This window comes from Mauremys mutica, chromosome 7 (genome assembly GCF_020497125.1).
Source record: "Mauremys mutica isolate MM-2020 ecotype Southern chromosome 7, ASM2049712v1, whole genome shotgun sequence".
Lineage (NCBI taxonomy): Eukaryota > Metazoa > Chordata > Testudines > Geoemydidae > Mauremys > Mauremys mutica.
This window is the reverse complement of record NC_059078.1, coordinates 107,728,394-107,747,745: the sequence shown is the minus strand read 5'-3', so window position 1 is coordinate 107,747,745 and position 19,352 is coordinate 107,728,394. Positions and strand designations below refer to the sequence as shown.

At 40.1% G+C, this 19,352-nt stretch overlaps 1 protein-coding gene across 1 annotated transcript in view; it reads right to left on the bottom strand.

Moving 5' to 3' along the window:
• Positions 1-19,352, bottom strand: part of ADAM12 (ADAM metallopeptidase domain 12) — a 315,046-nt gene that overhangs the window by 219,699 nt on the left and 75,995 nt on the right. Inside the window, exon 3 of the mRNA XM_045023718.1 lies at positions 17,283-17,356. Within this exon, the coding sequence (XP_044879653.1) occupies positions 17,283-17,356 (74 nt within the window). The remainder of the gene's footprint in view (positions 1-17,282; positions 17,357-19,352) is intronic.

The window sequence follows — 19,352 nt, the reverse complement described above, 5'->3', positions numbered from 1 at the left end:
ACTCAGAGAATCATGAAGCCTCCTTTGTGATGCAGCTTTTTCCACCATGTGAACTCGGCCAGCTGCTATAGGTTGTGAATAGGGGGTGGAGCCAGGGCTCACAATGAAGAATAACAGGTGAGTAGCTCCTGATGTCCTCACCATCACGGGAGCCACACTCAGAGCAGGGACTAGCAGGGGAGCTTTATTCCCTGAACAGCTGAGTCAGGCTGTGGCAATCAATTTCATTGTGACTGCCCTTCTCTCCCTTCCAGGCACTAGCTCTCCAGGCACTAGCTGAGGGAAAGAGTTTCAGGACCCAGATCACGATCTCTCCACCCAGCCCCCAAGGGGGAGGTGAAACTCTGCCTGCAACATTAGTGGCTCCCCAGCCCTTCACTCAGGGACCATTAAAGCTTCTAGGTTCTCTCTCCTTGCATATCCAAACACAGCAACGATAGCTTGCCCATTACAGTAAAAGCAGCTTATACATAGTGAGGGCCGGATTCTGATACTGTAGTGCATTACTCCCTAGGAAACCCCACTGATGCCAGCAGGGCTGTTTGGGAAGAAAGGTGCTATTCAGCACGAGTAAAGCTATTGGAATCCAGCCCCTTGTGGAGAGCTTACAGAAGAGAGAGGGATTATTACTTTGTTCCAAAAAATTGAGCTGGTGCAGCAGTTTTTGATTTGTGTGGGCTCCTCCTCTCCCCAGTGCATATCAGAGAAGCCTCTTATCACTTGCTAAGTAAACCAATATAATCAAGTCCAATTCTGTGCTATCTGCATGGGAATTGAAAAAAATCTAACATGAAATCTTTCCCATGTACAGGAACAAAACATGGCTCAGGTCACCATATGAACTGCACACTAGGGATTTAAAAGGCTTATAAGTAAGATGTGAAAGACATTCACATTAATGCACTAAACAATTCAATCCCTTCTCTACCCTTTCCTACTAAGTGAATTCATTACCTATCAAAAGTTATTGCTGGTCCTTTTTTGTTCCATTTACTTCCACTACCAGTCACTGAGATGCATTTCCAACTAATTGCTCCAGGGTGTACCTACTTTATTTGGGGCGCATGCCAACTGTGGGGGTAGGGAAGGATCTCTGACTTCTTCAAGGCAGTGACCCATTCTTAGATAATTTCAATGAGGGGTGGGGGGAGATAAAAATGTCACATTCCCCTCATTCTGGGCTTTTTAAAAAAAATTAGCATGTCTCCTTTGGTTCACAGCAGTTGCATTAACTGCAGCAAGGAGACAGGCATCTTCTGAGACTGTGACAATAATCTATAGTCAATTGCTGTACATTGCAATGCAGGCTAAATCCCCCCCCGAAAACAAAGTAGCATATTCCCCTGCCTCCAACCAGACTGAAGTACCATAGTCCTGACGGTGCCAAGAGAATGTTTATGTATTTTTCTTCTAAGAATTATCAAGTTAAGAGACCAACATCTCTGTCTCTGATAATACCACTCCAACAAACTTTCCTAATACAAAGTCATTTTCATGTTCACGCATTTGTGACCTTCTTAGAAGAATTCACTTGCAATTTTGATGGAAATGGCTCCAAATATGTACACAACCACGTCTCAACACCAATTATTCTTAAATAGATCAGAAAGTGGCTCCTAGCCTAAACCCTTTCAGTAACAACTATGAAAAGCCCATTTCAGATAAGCCTTATTATTACACTAAATCAATATACCTGTGAGTTTAAAGGAAATCAAGTGCATTTCTTATTTATGCATTACTTTATTTTCTGATCCTTTAGAAAATCGCTAAAATTGGACACTAGGGCAAGATACTTGCTTTTTCCCCCTTTTCCTTTCACTAAATGCAGCAAATGATTCTCAAAAGTTGATTCACCATCTTCTTTCTAAATAAACAAAAACAGCAATACAGTATATTTATTGGAGTATTAGTGTCCAATAAAACAGTGTCACTACTACAAACAATACCACTAGAGGCAACATTATCCAGTAGACAGAATACTGGACTGGGAATCAGGAGACCTGGGTTATACTCTCATCTAGGCCATAACCTTCCCCCTTCATGTCTCATATTCTCCATCTGTAAAACAGGGATACTGCTACCTATCTTGGTTTGTAAAGTATTTTGAGATACACAGATGAAATAAGAGTTTATTATTATTCGTCAAATTAGCACAGACTAGAAATAATCTACTTATACTTTTAACAAATTAAACATTTTTCTGTTTTTTTTAAATAGTGTTTTTCATTTTAACTAATAATTCGAGTCATTGATCAAGTCAGGGCAAATTTTAACCATCGACTCCCTGATCACCCTTCCAAAACAAAATATTATCCAGTACATACTATATTAAAAAGCTATAGTTGATTAACATTTCATTACAGTTTATAAGCCACCTTTTGAATGATCAGAAACTATGTAATAGACACATCACATTTTAGGGGTTGCAACATTGCGCCTTAGTTTGGCAGGTGAATGAATCTTTGAAAACAGTAGATGCTTACATTTGACATTCATTTTCATAAGAAACCCGCATTATCCCACTGCTCCACAATTTCTCACACACATGCAAAACTCTGTTTTAGAGGTGTTTTCTATCATAATTATTGCCAGCATTTACGCTGACCCTACTCCAAACCCCTACTAATGATGCCATTTGGTGTGGCTTTTTAATATTTTATCTGTTTTTATCTGATCGGTATTAGGATAATTTGAGATATATTCTATTTTAATTCCTTGTGTAGCACCCTGAGTACTTTGGCATTTCATAAATAAAGTTATTAATTATTATTATTATTATTAGTCCAACTGAAACAAGAGAAAGCGCCAATACCAGCCATCCTATCATCACCCCCACTACTATAAAATGCAGTTAGATCCATTTGAAAATGTAGATCAAATTTCAACACACACACACACACACACACACACACACACACACACACACACACACACACACACACATATCCACGCAAGCTGGAGCACCAGATCCATAATGGAAAACTTTGCTTATTAACAGGTACTCATAATGCCCTGTTTCCAGCAGAACATAGTGGGTTTTAAACACTGTTATTCCAACTTTTGATATGGTTACTAAATTATAGCGTTAAACTAATCTTTGCAGCCAATAATTTCAAAAGTGTTTCTTCAGAACCAACACCCAACTAGGGGTCATGTCTAATACAGGAAATGTTGTTTCATCAAACTTGACATTTACTGCAAAGAAACAAAATGCATACATAGAATTTATGAGTTGCCGTGATATATTTATTAAGCATTAGATTGTGCTTTTACAACTGGTCTTCAAAGATTTTTCATCTCTTAGCCAGTGTCATCTTTTCTAATGACTCATAATGAAGACACATTCCATTTAGCTTAATTTTACTGGCTCATCAGTCTTTTATTCTCAAGCGGATAAGTTGTTCTTTTTACCATGTTCACCCCCACATAAGAGTGGCCATTAACTATCCTTTTTCATTATGTAAAAATCAGCTAATCAGGACTGTCCAAGAAATAAATGATGTTATGATTAAAGAGAGAGAAACATCTGCTTAGAATTATCCAGACTGCTGTTTCAGAACTGATAAGGCATTTATTGCCACAGTATTAAATTACAACAAGCATAAACTGTGTTTTTGGGGGAAATGTAGGACATGCTTTACCTAAAGGGGAGAGGAGAAAAACATAGTCCTGGAGTGTGTTCTATACCGAGTTAATGGAGAACCATGCCCACTGCCAACTGAAAACTGTAGTGTGCCAACTCAAAACTGTGAAAACTGTGCCAACTGAAATCTGCCAACTGAAAACTGAAAACTTGAAAACTGTGTTGACAAAACTAATAGTGAAGGAAAGTAGAATGAAATCCCAAGCCTTATGTGAAGAACTGTGGTAGTGTGATGAAAACTACACCTTTGAAACTCCTGGTAAGCCTATGATAAAAAATAAACACATGCATCTTTCAAATATCACAACATTCAAAGTGTCATCATTCTCTTTCAGCCCCAGACATAAACTTTCCATTTATTTTATAACAAATGGAAGCACTGTAACAGTCACACAGAATAATATAGGCCATCTCCTGCTCACATGAATGCACACCATTCCCACTGAAAATGTGTGTATATCTATTATTAAAATTTGGCTCTACAAAACCTCTGTAAAATTCAGTGCAAGTATAACTTGTCTGAAATGAGACTCCTATTTTGTTAGGAGAGCCTGACACATACCATTTCAACGTCACATGTTTTAGAAACTTGTTTTATTGACATTTGAACATCATTTTAAAAACAACAATGAAAGTTTAGAAAAATATCATATGCCACAGACATCAGGAAAATATCACATCAAAGCTAACCATCCCTAACTTGGTTTTCTTAGACGCAAACTAGAATATCATGTAGGAATAGGGCATTGCTCCCCTTATCGATAACATTTAGACAGTGTAAATATGTGGGTCAGGGCAAGGAATAGGCAATCCCTGCACTGATCCAGTGAGGTCTGAGAAAAAATAAATTGCTAGGAACTAGGGTGACCAGACAGAATATGTGAAAAATCGGGACGGGGTGGAGGGTAATAGGAGTCTATATAAGAAAAATCTCATAATTTTTAAAGCAATCTTGTGATGTTGGGGCTCTGACTCAATTTTTGAACAACTTAAGGTTGGCAATATAGTCATGTGTTCTTATTACTGTAGCTCTTGTTCTTCCTCACCCGATCCTCTCCCTTCTGTGGTGTTACCTCCACCTGGTTCCTCAAATCCAAAATGTATTTTAGGCTTTGAAGCAAGGGAGCATGACTGCTTATTGGAAATGAGCAGATCTAGAATACTTATGGATGTTGTAGCCAGAGCCGTCCCTAGGATACGACAAATCGGGGCGACTGCCCCGGGCACCGCACTTTGGGGGGCCCTTCGCTTCGTGAGGAGTCGGGTGGCGAGACGAGGTCGGGGGGAGAGGAGGATCCCCCCTACCAACCTCCCCCTCCCTCCAGCGCCTCCTGCTCGCTGGTGGCCCCACCGATCAGCACCTCCCCCTCCCTCCCATCGCCAATCAGCTGTTTCGTCATGTCTGGAGGTGATGTGCGGGAGGGGAGAGGGTACAGCATGCTGGAGGGAGGAACTGGGCTGGGAAGAGATGGGGCAGGAAGAGACGGGGTGGAGTGGGGATGGGAAGGGGCAGGGCAGGGGTGGGGCCAAGGGAAGCACCCCCCGGCAGATAGAAACTTGGCACCGATGTCCTGGGCCCCGCACCTCCCTAGGGACGGCCCTGGTTGTAGCCATAATATTATGATAAAATAAATGGATTGAACCGCATACTAAAATATGCAGCTTTAGAAAGACTTTAAAGTTCACTACCTATTTATACAAATCTTTGATATGCTACTCCTAAAATACATGAGCTGTGCTTTATTTTGTTTTTTAGGGAGGACAGTAGCACATGTACTATACTCCATCGATATTTAAAATGATGTACAATCTATAACTTGACTCTGGCTAAATTATCATACATATGACAAAGAATCAATGGTAGTTGGAGAAGAAAGGTATGTGGAAGAGCCAATACATCCAGTCAGTCTTAAGCAACATGTCCCAAGATACCAGCAACAGCAAATCCCTTGCTGACAGTGGTGGGTCTATTGAAATCAGACATTGACAAAAAGACCAACAACTAATGCTACTAGAAGATTGTATCTTTTAGTTTCCAGTTAGGTGCTGCATTACCTACCGTGAAAGCTTAGTGTCGTTTAACTGCAGGCTAAAAAGGCCCGTTGCCCTCCTGGGCCCGAGAGTGAACCTGCATTTAGTTTCCAGAGAAACTAACTGGAGTCCCACACATGGTGTAGCAGTAGCTTGGGTTCCAGAAGAAGGACCAGGGAGTGAATTGAATTATTCTTTTTGATTCCTTCATTCTCTAGATGTTACATGAAAAAAATGGGAAAATTCCCTTGATGGATTGCTCTTCAGTGCATTCTGTATTCACTAACACCTTTAAAATATATATACAAATTTCAACAGTGAATAAGAAAAGATAATTAAGTAGCTGGCATCTTTCCCTATAAAACTCTTTTATCAAGGCAACAAGATTCATTTTTTTCTGCAGAACTTTTGGAAGAGGCTAACAATTCTGAGAAATTGAATACAAGCCCAGAGAGTGTCACTAGGAGCAAAGAGAAGATAAATTCTAGAGGCCAGTGAACTTACTGTCATCTCTCAGTCTCAGGAATTCAAATAAGAACTGAGCATCAAAATGAAAATACCTAGCAGAAAATTCATTAAAGAAACGTTTTCAAAATCAGGGCTGAATGTTTAAAAATTTCTTTGTCTTTTTAGAGCAAGAATGTAGTACCTGCCAACTTTTCTGTGAAGGGAAGCAGATGCCTCTCAGACACTGTAAGACAAAGTCACCACCTAACTTTCAGTGCCACTAAAACACTGAACACCTAAGGAAAAACAGCATGCTTTTTCCAAAGTATTTCCACTTTAATCCAAATGGTTGCAAACTCTGAGATCTACCTGGTTGGGAGATGGGACCATTGTGGGGGAATAATCAAGAAGTCATCTGAGAGCTTTTCAAACAATGTGTGGGGTTAGTTGGAAACATTAATGTGTCAACTGCCAAAATGAAAAATGCTTTGGTGGCATCTGAGAGGCCTTCATTTAAGTTCTGATGCTGATATACCACATGTGCTGGAACATAATATTTAGTTGGGTGTTAGTAAGGTTTATGGAAAGATATTTTTCTCCCTTTCCTCTTTGCTAATTACAGGTATTTATTTTAAAGCCATGGATTATTATATTTTCTCTGTGTTTTTATTAACATCACCATCAGTACTGTTTCTTGACAAGCCACAGGAGAGGGAGTAGACATTCCTCTTGCATTATTACAGCTGATTCTCTTCTCTAGCCTCCCTACTAAGTGGTGTTAGAATAAAGTTATCTGAAAACATGACATTAAAGACAGGAAGTAAGAATTTAAAGCTAACATTCCTTTATACTTGCTAGTGTATTTAACAAGATATTCTCCTAACACTTTTTATAAAGCTCATTAGCAGATACAACTCTTTGCCTTACTCTGATGCTAGTGACAGAGAAACTTTGCACAAGACAATACCTTGTGTTCTCTTGATTCAAAGCTATTACCAGGTTGCAGCATCTAAAACTAATGTTCTTAGAGAATCATACATGTCTTCATTCCCCAGCTGGCTCCACAATCTTTTGGCCTAGGGGTAGTGCAAGCATGTTCTTCCATAAATTCATTATGTGGCACAGTCCAGCTGTTTCCCAGGACATTGGAGGACATGGGATAAGAGGGCATGGACATGTTCATGACATTGTGACTTGCAATCATTAGGGTGGTCACAATAGCGGCTCTGGAACAGCAGTTTGGTTCTTTTCTCCTTACTATTCTAAGTGTTATATTAATGTAAATATTTGTAATTAATCTTTTCCCCAGCCTTCCTTTTTGTGGGTTTAAAAAAAAAAAGGCGGGGAGGGGGGAGAAGACAGATCAAACCATCATAGCTCTCTCTCCTGATTTCATTGGGTACTTCCATTTTGACATCGCCCCGAACTGGTACTACAATGGAACTACATAGCAAAGTAGCAGCCAAATCCACATGTACATAACTAACATTGCTATTACCAATTTACAATATTACTTACAAGACTGTGGAATAATCTGGCCATGCAACTGGAGGAAATTTCAAATTGTGCACGTATAAATTCCATGTTACTTGGAACCCCGTTACTTGTTCTTTCATTGTTTGCACAAACTAGCCTGGAGACAAGTCCTAGGTGAAGACTGGCCGCCTGTGAAGTTTCATCTTGTAAAATCCAGCCACTGTTATGTTGTATGGGGTGAAATGTCTTAACACTAGGAGAAGTAGTATATATATTTTCTTCCCCATGTAACAAAAATTGATAAATAGATTTTGCTCAAACCTTCTAAAAATATAATCTTTGGTCTGAGATCAAGCATAAACAATTTCATCAAAAAGATTTTTTTTCCAGAACATTGAGAGACTATGAATACAGAGCATTATATGGGAAGTCTCACTCTATCCTTAACAATAGCTTTTGCCTACAACTGGTAAATTGCTTGCCAGTTCTAATGCTAGATAATTTTACAGGATAATTACCAACTTTATCAAAGTTACTAAGGAGACTAGTGAAATTTTTAACCATCACTAGCCATCTGATCAGGAAAGATACCTCTCTTTCCTCCCAAAACAAAGAATATTCCTTTTCATTTAAAAAAAAACTTGCAAAAAGATCACAGCACACATATTTGAACACTAACGAATAATTGCTGAGTTTAGGAAACAATAACATGGTTTACTTTAAGCAAAGCTACGACAGTTTACAATACGTAGCAATATTCAATTCTATGCATAAAACATGCAATCCTTATACAACCAAACAATTGCTGCAAGTGGCCTTATTAGGGGCATGGATCGGTGTTCATGTTGCACTCCACATCAGTGCCCAACCCAGGCCAGGGAAGCTAATGATCCAACAATCAGACCAAATTTGATGATGAATCTTGGTCACGTGCCACTTCAGGCATGTTGCGCATATGCTAAGTAGTAGTATTGACCTTATTTCATTTTTTCAAAATTAATAAAACAATGGTATCAACACACTACCCCTTCCCACGAACTGTTAATAACTGACTCCCAATAGCTCAGTGTGGTGCACACATTTAGACTAGTACCAATGGTGGAAGTGAATTACATTTTTGACTTTCAGAACAAATTTTTACTGCCACTAAAGTGTAACTACAATTGTCAGCTTGCTCTGAAACACCGCAGTATGGCTCCTGGCTCCAGTACTTGCAGATAAAATAGTCAGGGAGTTACAGTCTCCTTGACCAAATTACAGCAGTGAATTACAACAGTAAGTATATTCTGGGAGGCCCTATTTCTCCATTTAATAATTTGTTTGTTTTGACTCGTTTTCCTTATCCACATTTCAAGCCAATGATTATACACAAATATGTCAATTAATTAACAAATATTGTCAGTTATTTTCTTTGGCAGTGGAAGTCCTTTATTTCTTTTTAAATCATGCCAGCTAGAGCATCGTCAACAGGCCAGTCATGATTTCTATTCAGAAAGAACAGGTTGGGAGGAACAGAGGGATTTTTTTTCCTACAGAAGTGTGCACAAAGTATTTTTATGACTAAGAAAAGAGTCTATGGATGGTTTAAGCCAAAATTTCAAATGTGAATGCCTAAAGTTAACGGCTTAGGACCTGATCCAACTCCTAGTTAAATCAATAGGAGGAGTCTTTCCACTTACTTGAGTGGGAGTTGGATCAGATGCCAAAATCCATAATTAGGTCCTTAAATAAAATGTTCTGATTTTCAGAGGCGGTGAGCACCAGCATCTTTCATTGTCTTAAGTGGGAGCTGCATATGCTCATCCCCTCTGAAGATCACATCACTTTTATTTATGGGCCTAAATATGGATTTAGATGCCTAGCTTTAGTCATCCAAGTATGCAAATCTGGCCTATGGGTATTTCATTTCTGTTTTAGTCATCTCCTTCCTTCCAAATGTGCCATTTTATAGATGAGGAAACGTAGGCACAGTAAAGGTCAGTGATTTGCGTGAGGTCACGCAGGAAGTCTATGGCCTAGCCACAGGCTAGGCATACATTGTACAATAAATCTCAAGGAGGGAGTGTGCCCCTGAGCTGTGCATGGAGAGGATCCACCAGGCATACAACTCTTCCCTCCTGTGTAAGAGGTAGCCTCTACAACCCCACTTAATCCAGGCTTCTTGGAGACCTCTCTGGTGGTTTGGATAGCCACCCTTGGGAAGAAGACAAATTGGGGCAGGAGTAGACAGGTCAAAATGATAATAAATTATAATAATAATAATGGGGACACACACATCATCCTCTTTCCAGCCACCAGGAGCTGACAGGGGAAAAGTTAACACATACCAGGGCTGAATTATCTTTTCCATGAGAACCTTCTGCTTTGGGATTCCCCTTGTGGTATTCACAACCAGAGGAATCCCTGGTATTGTGGCTCCACTGTATCATTACTGCCAGGGACATAGTGACACTGCATAGTCAGAGATGGCCCTAGACTTCTGGATATCTAGACTTGCAACGGATCTGCCAGGTTAGATGGTTGGTCTCTTCTGTAGTGGGGCAGATTATGCCCCAGCAAGAGAAAGGCCTGGGGAAATTTGCAAGGGGAACAGGAGAGGATTATATTTTTCTGTTCTTTATTTCTTTATTAAAATACATTATAAATTGGACTTAACGCAAACTTGAAGGGAAATGGGCAGTGAAATCCATATGTTCTATATCTCCATTTAGATATGCCATGTTACTCTTCTCAGGTCAGGGGGAATTATTATTCCCATAATAAGTGAGATGCTCAAGGTCATGTTGGAAGTCTGTGGTAAAGCTGGGAACTGGCCCTGGATTTCCTGAGTCTCAAGGAAGGACCCTCAGTACAAAGCTATCCTTCTTCCCCACTCTTCCCTCAGATGCTCTCTAATTTATTATTAAATTACCTCCCTATTTTAACCTTCCATCTTTGTCTGATTGACCCTTTTACATCCATGTGATTCAAGGTTAAAAAGGGCTAACATCTGTTCAAAGCTGTGTTTCTTAATTGTGGCCCAAGCTAGCAAAGCACTTCAACTGGATTACTCGCATGCTTCAAATTAAGCATGTGCTTAAATGCTTTGCTGAATAGATGCCTATTTTGTATACAGTATGTTTCTACAATCAGTATACAATTGCACCTAGAAAACAGTTATAGATTTGCCACATACCACTCCACTGACAAACTCAGATTTAATGTTAATTTTTTTCTAGTTTCATTTACTATATTAAATCTGCTCTCCCTTTAAACCACATGCATAACTCCCATTAACTTTAATGGAATTTACAAGCACATAAATTACTGTAACTTGCACAGTAAAACTGGATTGGTATTATTTCATGTAATGCAGTATAATACAGTGAGGGCTACTTCAAGTGAAATTTTATTTTGTAGCTGGTAGATGATTTGCTGATTTTGAAAGTCTCTTCAGATGACAAGTGTTTCTAAAACATTTTGAGGTATTGAAGAACTCCAAGGCACCCAGAAGTGCAATCATATTTTGGAGCTAAATCATAAATGTGCCTGCAACATGCATTCCCAAGATAGTCCTCTAAGACAGACACATGGAATTTATTGCAAATAATTCTGCTTTTACCAAATATGACTTCTGTCTGGTCACTAAAATAAAAGTTCTCGAACACTAGCAAACATTTATGTAGGGAGATTTAAAGTATGCTTGATAGTTGAAGAAAATAAAGAAAACCTGAAATCTATGTATGTGTCTGAGTATGTATTTACATAATCCTTCCTGGTGCCAACTATAAATGCTGCATAAAAACAAAACATGAACACATCTTCTGATCCTAAAAAATCAACAAACTATTTAATTCACATTAAATATTCCCACAGATAACAGATGGTTTAACACACCATTCCACAACTGGGTCAGCTAATGCATCTGAAATCATTTCTTGAAATATAACTCTAGCTTTGGAAAATCTCTAATTTTCAGTAAATGGGTTTTAATGTGAAGGCTACTCAGAGCAGCTGTTTCTGCTAAGTCTGGAAAACTGTACCCAGTTTTTGCATAATCCAATGCAGAACTTATGTCATTTAGGTTTTTGACCCCTGATTCCCCAAGGGATAACATATTTTACATGAAACAATCAGCAGTAACGTTACAGAGCATGCATGTCAGGACTTTGTCATCATTTTATTTAATGACAAATTGTAAAGGTATTTGTACTTAGCATTCCACTTTATCTCAAGCACACTGACAATGGTTTTTTCCAACACTCATCTTTGTAAGAGGCAGTTTGTGTTTCATATATTAAACTTCATTCTCCAAAAGGTTAATTTTGGTACTTTCTATTTTGTGTTTCTTTAGTGCCTCTCAGCTGAGGATTTCAAAAGGCTTTATACAAATTAATCAATTAAGCCTCAATGCCTGTGTGAAGCAAGTGGCTTTATCTCCATATTGCAAATGGAAAACAGAGAGGATAAGTGATTTAATCACCATCAGAGCGAGTGAGTCTGTGGCACAGCTGGGAATAGAATCCACCCAACTCCCGGTCCTCAGCAGCTATAATCACTAGGGGCCATATCATGTCCTCCATATTCACAAGTAGAGGTTACAGGGATACAGCCTGGAGGAGAGTGGAAAGGAACAGTGCTGCTGCACTGAATTGTTCCCCACCTCCTATTGTGAGCCCGCAGAAACCCTTCTACAGGAGTAGGGCTGTGCTGCTAGAAAGGGGATGGAAGGAGTCAAGGGCATCATGTCCCACAAACCCATATACCTCAAGGATGACTAGGTTTCAGCCCTGCCAGTTGAAATTCCCTTTCACGGAGATCCCAGGGCTGTGAAGGATTTCTTAGCAGCATAGCTGGTGAAGGAGCTGTGCTGTCAGGGAACTGGAATGCATGTGGTGGGGGGGAGGAGGGAAGACAGACTAAGTTTTGCCTTTGTGGAGCCTCAGGGGAGATTTAGGAGATGAAATCCCAACCAGCTCTGTGGAGATGGGTGGGGACACTCTTCCTCACAAAATAATTCTAATGGAAATAATCTGCCTAGGGAATGATCTGGCCCTAGTTAAGCATCCTGCCCATTCTATTCTTTTCTTCTGAAGGCTTCTTTTCATGAATCTGAGAACCTAGCCACAACGATCTCCCAAAATTCTTGGAAACAAAGGTAAGCATGGTGCTGCTTCTAAACAATACAAATTTCAGGAGCATGTGTTACATTCTCTCCAACCATTCTCGTACCCCATCATTCTATAGCTACATATTGCAACACAGAACCTGCCTCTACATACGCCACTGACACCACTATAATGGAGCCACTGATTTCTGTGGGAAAAGCATCAAGTCCTTAGATTGTGAACTCTGTGAAACATAGATTATTTCTTCTTATATATCTGCATAGTGCCATGCACGTCAACAGTAATTATGAATACCACATAGATATTCATCCAATACACACTGCGAAGCAACGTACACGACAATGGTGTTCACCAATATGTACCTTAACCAAGTTATTGATGTTGCTGTGCTAATTTTGCTGTTGGATTCTTAACTTTTTCATTTCCTGAATTTGAGTAAAAAATCTTAAATTAAATGGAAAAAAAAATCCTTAAGACTAAATTTTGTCTTAAAAAGTAAGTCAATAGCACCAACCAGAAAGAAGGGAGAAGTGACTCTTGCAAGATCTATGGCCAGCTATTTATGTGGTCTGGTGTCTGTCAACAGCTTAGTATTTTACAAATTCCAGAAGTGAGGATAATAAGTAATATTTATTTATTGTATTGCAAAAGTGCCCAGATAGTCAGTGGCGGTTAGGAACTCATTGTGCTGGTGCTGTACAAACATGTACTAAAAAACACATTCCAGTCCAGAAAAAGGAATACTGATTCCCAGATATATTCAGAACATCCTTAAGATAAATATAGAACCAATTATCGTCCAATTGGCTAATGATTTGGGAAAATGGAGTTTGTTAACCCTCAATGTGTGGGGTAAAATTAATATACTGAAAATGAATGTCCTTCCCAGAATTTTGTATGTTTGGAGGAGTCTCCCTATTTCTATTCCTCAAAGTTATTTTAAGAAATTCAATAATATTTTCGGAATGTTCCTTTGAGGTGCAGGTAAGGAACCTAGACTGCCTCTCAACAAAGTACAGCTCCCCCTATCTCTGGGCAGATATTGTTTTCCCAACTTGGACAATTATCATATCTCCTTTTTGTTAAGCCAGACATCTTTATGGGTGTTAGATATGACCGCAGAGACCCCACCTTAGGTTCAGACACTGAGAACTGGTATACCCTCTCCCCGTTTCAGGTATTGTAGGATCAAATTATTATAGATTTGATGGTTCCAGAGGTCCCACAATAATGGCTGTGAGGCAAGCCTGGTCAAACTTGGCAAGGCAATTTTGTTCCCATCCAGTCTTCCCTGTAGAGGTGGTCCTATGGAGCAATCCTATCCTTAAAATCCATGGCAAAACTGGTGGTAGGATTTGATGGACAGAGGCATTATAACAGTGTCACAATTAATTGACAATTGTAAATTTAAAACCATTTGTAGATCATCAGCAACAATTTGGCTTGCTCTGCTCTGGAGCATGGAAATATCTCCAGTTAAAGCTTTTACTTATGAATGTATTTGGACCAGCCGCATTGGGAGCTCCAGAACTACTTATTTTGGAGGAAACTTCTTGATTTACTCAGCCAGTGGTATCCTTCTACAATTTTCTGGCCCAAAAATCTCTGCCAAAGATTGATAATTTGAGAGTTGTTTAGAATACAGATTTGGATGGACAACTATCTCCGACCCAAGGGAATACAATTGTATCTAATATTAAAAAAGTAACTAAGTAACCTGAGGCTATGGCTTATTAATCAAAAAATACTTGTTCAAACAAACTGATCCCCACATAGGCTAATGGTAATGGACTCATAAATGCTGACCGCTGCTGCTGTCACATTAGCTCATGTTTTTGGAATGCCCCTGTATCAAGAATTTTGGTAAGAGGTGGGGAGGAGGACCAATTTGATATTGGATGCTAAACTGAAGCCCTCCCACTTACGTTTCATTTTGGGATACATCCTTGATATCTGGAGATTATCTGACAAGACACTGTGGTTCCAATGTGCAGCTTTGGTCACTACAAAATTTATCCTGCAAAAATGGAAAAGTCAATCCTCACCAAATACTGATGTCAGCCATAACACTGAGCCAGGCCTCACAGCAAGCAAATGACTGGCACTCCACAAAAAAGGAGTGCCCCAAAATGCAAAGCAATTAGGGATGACTTTTTAGACTCACAGAATATCAGGGTTGGAAGGGACCTCAGGAGGTCATCTAGTCCAAGCCCTTGCTCAAAGCAGGACCAATCCCCAACTAAATCCCCAAATGGCCCCCTCAGGGATTAAGCTCACAGCCCTGGGTTTAGCAGGCCAATGCTCAAACCGCTGAGCTATCAAGGTCTAGGATTAACATAGACCCTGAAGATAGGTATGCCACTTCTCCTCCCTTCTCTTTACCCTGACCCTCTTTATTTATGTTGTGTATTATGATGAATCTGGTATATTTGTTCTATTTAGAAAAATTAATAAAATATACACTAAAAAAAAAATCACATTTCGGTCCGGAAGAATTTACTGGATAGGTAAGTAAAGATAATTTGTAAATAAAGGATTTTTTTAAAAAGTAAACCCCTGTATTGCAAAATTGATGCATATCATCATTTCTGTTAGTCAAGCAGATGCTTGAGTTCTCACATTAGCTGATTTGCAGTCCTTTCAAGTGCTTTTTATCTCTTAAAGTCAACACGACTTGCAGTCCTGAAGACATCTAAATCCAATTGTTGACTACAGGTAAAACAGGATTTAATATGTATACTAATGTCAATATTAGTGGTTTTATATTCTTTTAAATCTTTGATAGAGAATATGAATAGCTTCTTCAATTGTGGCACATTCTACATTCAGGAAACTAGGTATCCCCTTTCTCAAAAGTTAAAAGAATATAAATCTAATAACACACTCACTAAGCAAATTCAGTCTTCTTTTAGCTGCAATGAACAATTGGAACTGAATAATCTCAGAATGTGCAATCTGCATCTTGTTTCAGACAGAGGAAATGAACTACTAAGAAGCACTGAAAATCAACGACCATTGTGATTTGGGTATAACACCGACTGGGAGAGTGCAGTGGACACTGTGCCACAGAGAGATGATGTTCCGATCATCCAACTGACTGGTAATAAAAAGCATTATTCCTGGTTTTACCATGAAATAGTAGAGAGGTGTCCTCACTGAGGTCCACGCTGACTTGTCACCAGCTTGAGCGCAGCACGTTTCATACTGTGGCCATTTGCTTTCATCTCCCGCTCTACGCCCCTCCCCCCCAAAGTTTATACAGTACAATCACTGTATGTTTGTGCTTGCAGCTTCTCTGTTAGATGAAAAGAAGCGTTTATTGCTAGAGTTCACCAGCTAGAAAACCTGCAGAAAATCCTTTTTGCTATTCTATAGTTTTAGGAAAATGTGATCACAGAATGCATCTGACCCTGGATCTGTAATGTAACACAAACTGTATAGTATTTTGTATGAGACACACAGGACATTTTCTGTTCACTTGGATGGTTCCACCTCTGTCTGCTTCCCAGAATGTGGTTGGTACTGTTGGCATGAGAACTTAGGCCTAAAGAGGAAGGATGACCTCTTGGTTAAGGCAAAGGACTAAAACTTGGGTGATCTGTGTTCAATTACTGGCTCTGACACAGACTTCCTCAGTGACCCTGGGCAAGCCACTTAATTTCTGTGTACCTCTGTTCCTCACCCCTTGTCTGTCTTGTCTAATTGGACTGTAAATTCTTCATGACAAGGACCCTGTTTCTATGTGTATGTATAGTGCCTAGTACCAGGGGGCCTTGACCTCAGTCTCATAATAATGGACCGAACTAGCGGTACCAAAGAGAAACACACAGCTCTGTCCTGCCTACTTATGGGCATTTCATACAATACCAGCAAGTGCAGCTGAAATTTGCACAAAACACAGTCCATGTGGCCGGTAAGTGCAGATTAGAGAGAAAAGGGTTGAATAGGAATTGTTCACCTCCCCCATAGAGGCTCTACTGCATGAACATCACAAAGCTGGGGCTTTGCAGTTTGGGAGTATCATCTTACCAGGGATGGTGGGACCAAGACAGATGGTAACTGCTTTATGTGGCATCATCTCACCTCCCCCTCCAAGAAGCCCATGGAACCTCCATTGAAAATTCCAGCAGGGGATTAATACTGACTGACTCATGCTCTGTATCTCAGGGGCACAGTGTGTGTGCACAGGCAGTCAGCCAATGGCAGCAGGGGGTATCAGGGAAGAATAGACCCTCCAGGAAGATGCTCCAGGACCCACAGGGTTTCCCTCAATATGTAAACAGAGGGAGTTGCCACAGGAAAAACAAAAGGCTGATAACAAGGAAAACACTGAGAGGAAATGGTTTTCTTTTCAATGTCATATATAGAGATACTAGATTCTCACAATACAGTAACCAGAATTATAAGAGCCAAAATACAAACTGGAATGAAACACTCTTGGCAGGAGTTTGTTTCCATAAGCACTAGGAAGTAGACTTTCCCACAGATCCAAGCATTACACACCCCATCAGTTTTAAGACTATAATCCCTCCACTAGCACCTCCTGTGTGCAAGGAATATGAATCAGATCTACTTACTCATTTCTCTCCAGACTGATGACTAGTCGCATACTTTCAGTTTGTATTAGAAACTTCATCAGTGCTGGGTGACTCTGAAAAATGAAAAAGATGACAACTAAGTTCAATGCCAATAATATTCTCTTAGGGACTGAAGCTGCAATGTGCTAAGCACCCAAATCCTGCTGTATACAATGGCAACTCAGGGAACCTGACACGATAGGGCCCTTATTCCTTGAAGGGAGAACATAATGTTGAGAGAATGCAATGCAACATCTCATAAGCAATATTTCTCTGTTAATAAACAGAGAGAACGGCAGTATGGGTATCAGCAGGGTATCACACTTGCTTCACAAAGACAGATGAAAGAGTCTATACATGTTAAGCAATTATATCACATGTACTGAGATCAGACTGTGGCAGGAATATAGCTCTGATTCAGTTTGTAAGACAGAACCACAGCAGTACATTGCAGATCAGTTTCTGGAGGCCTTCTGGAATATCCCCAATACAATTCTGAAACAATCTTTTTCTTCTCCAAATGCTGGTGTAACATCTTGCCACAAATGCCTCATGAAAGCTCTCGCTCACTGTTGCGTTTTTTAAATGAGCTGAATCAGCCTTAGGCTTTGTGGCGCAGTTTGCAATTAAGATGTTTATAGTCACATCTAGTTCCCTCCTCACCTGTAACCAAATCTGCGGTGCTGAGATTGGGGAGTCAGTTATATGGCTCCAGTCAAAATATTCATGTACTTGAAGCTTGTGCTTAAGTACTTTGCTGAATCAGGGCCTACAGCGTAGACCCCCTGGGTAGCATAGACCTATGACCATCATTGGAACTTCGGTGGGAAAGGCAGCACTGCTGAATTAATTTATTTTTCCCTAGGAATAATTGTAAATTTTAACAGGTATTTTTATAAACTTACTGTAAAACAAAACAAAAACAAATAAAACAAAACCCTAACCTCTCCCTCCTACGGTTTTTAACTTAAAAAAAAAACCACCACCACCACCACTGCCATTCCAGGCAGAGTGATCAGAAATAAAGAAAATAATCACAACAATCTCTGTGAAAACAGACAAACTATTTGATCTCTCTAGATCATAGTTAGAGCACCATTGAGAATGAACAAATAATTTAAGGAGGAGGAGATGTCAACTGGAGAACAGCACCAAAAAATTAAAAATCCCATTCAGGACTTCTAGATTTTATTTCCAGCTCTGACACAATTTCTGTGAGATACTGGGCAAGATATTCAATTCTCTGTTCCCCGGTTTCCCAATAATAATATCAAGGAGGTATGAGGCTCCATTCATTAAATAAGAGATCCTCAGAGAGAAGGTTAAAGGCCTTAAACAAACTATTGTAAGATTCTAGGAGTGTGGAGGAGTAGGCATTAACAGGGGTGGCTCTAGGAATTCCGCCACCCCAAGCAGGGCGGCGCGCAGTGCAGGGCGCTCTGGCGGTTGCTGGTCCCGCGGCTCCGGGGGACCTCTTGCCGACGTGCCTGCGGATGGTCCGCTGGTCCCGCGGCTTTGTTGGACCTCCCACAGGCACGTCTACGGGAGGTCCACCGGAGCCGCGGGACCAGCGGACCCTCCGCAGTCATGCCTGCGGGAGGTCCACCGGAGCCGCCTGCCGCCCTCCCGGCAAAATGCCGCCCCAAGCGCGCGCTTGGCTCGCTGCGGTCTGGAGCCGGCCCTGGGCATATAAAACACTACTGTAACGTTGCACTCTGTGGTTTTATGAAAATATTCTAATGAGTATGAATATAAAGTAACTGGAATATGCTTCACGCAAAAGGTCTCTTGTAAGGTATCATTACAAAGCTTATAATCTACTGAGTATAATCATCCTATTTGTATAAATGTATCATTCTTGTATCTGAAACTAGAAATATGAAATATAACTCTGAGGTCCTATTGTAATTATGCAAATTGTGGGCCATTAATGATGGCTTGGAATCTTGATGGCTCCCATTAACCAGGATAATTGGTTGTAAATGGCTCTGTTTACTTGTAAGTCTTCCTGTATACCTGTGTGCTGGCAAAGGGGGCTGCAGTCATGAGAAATCCCCTAGGGCTTGGCTA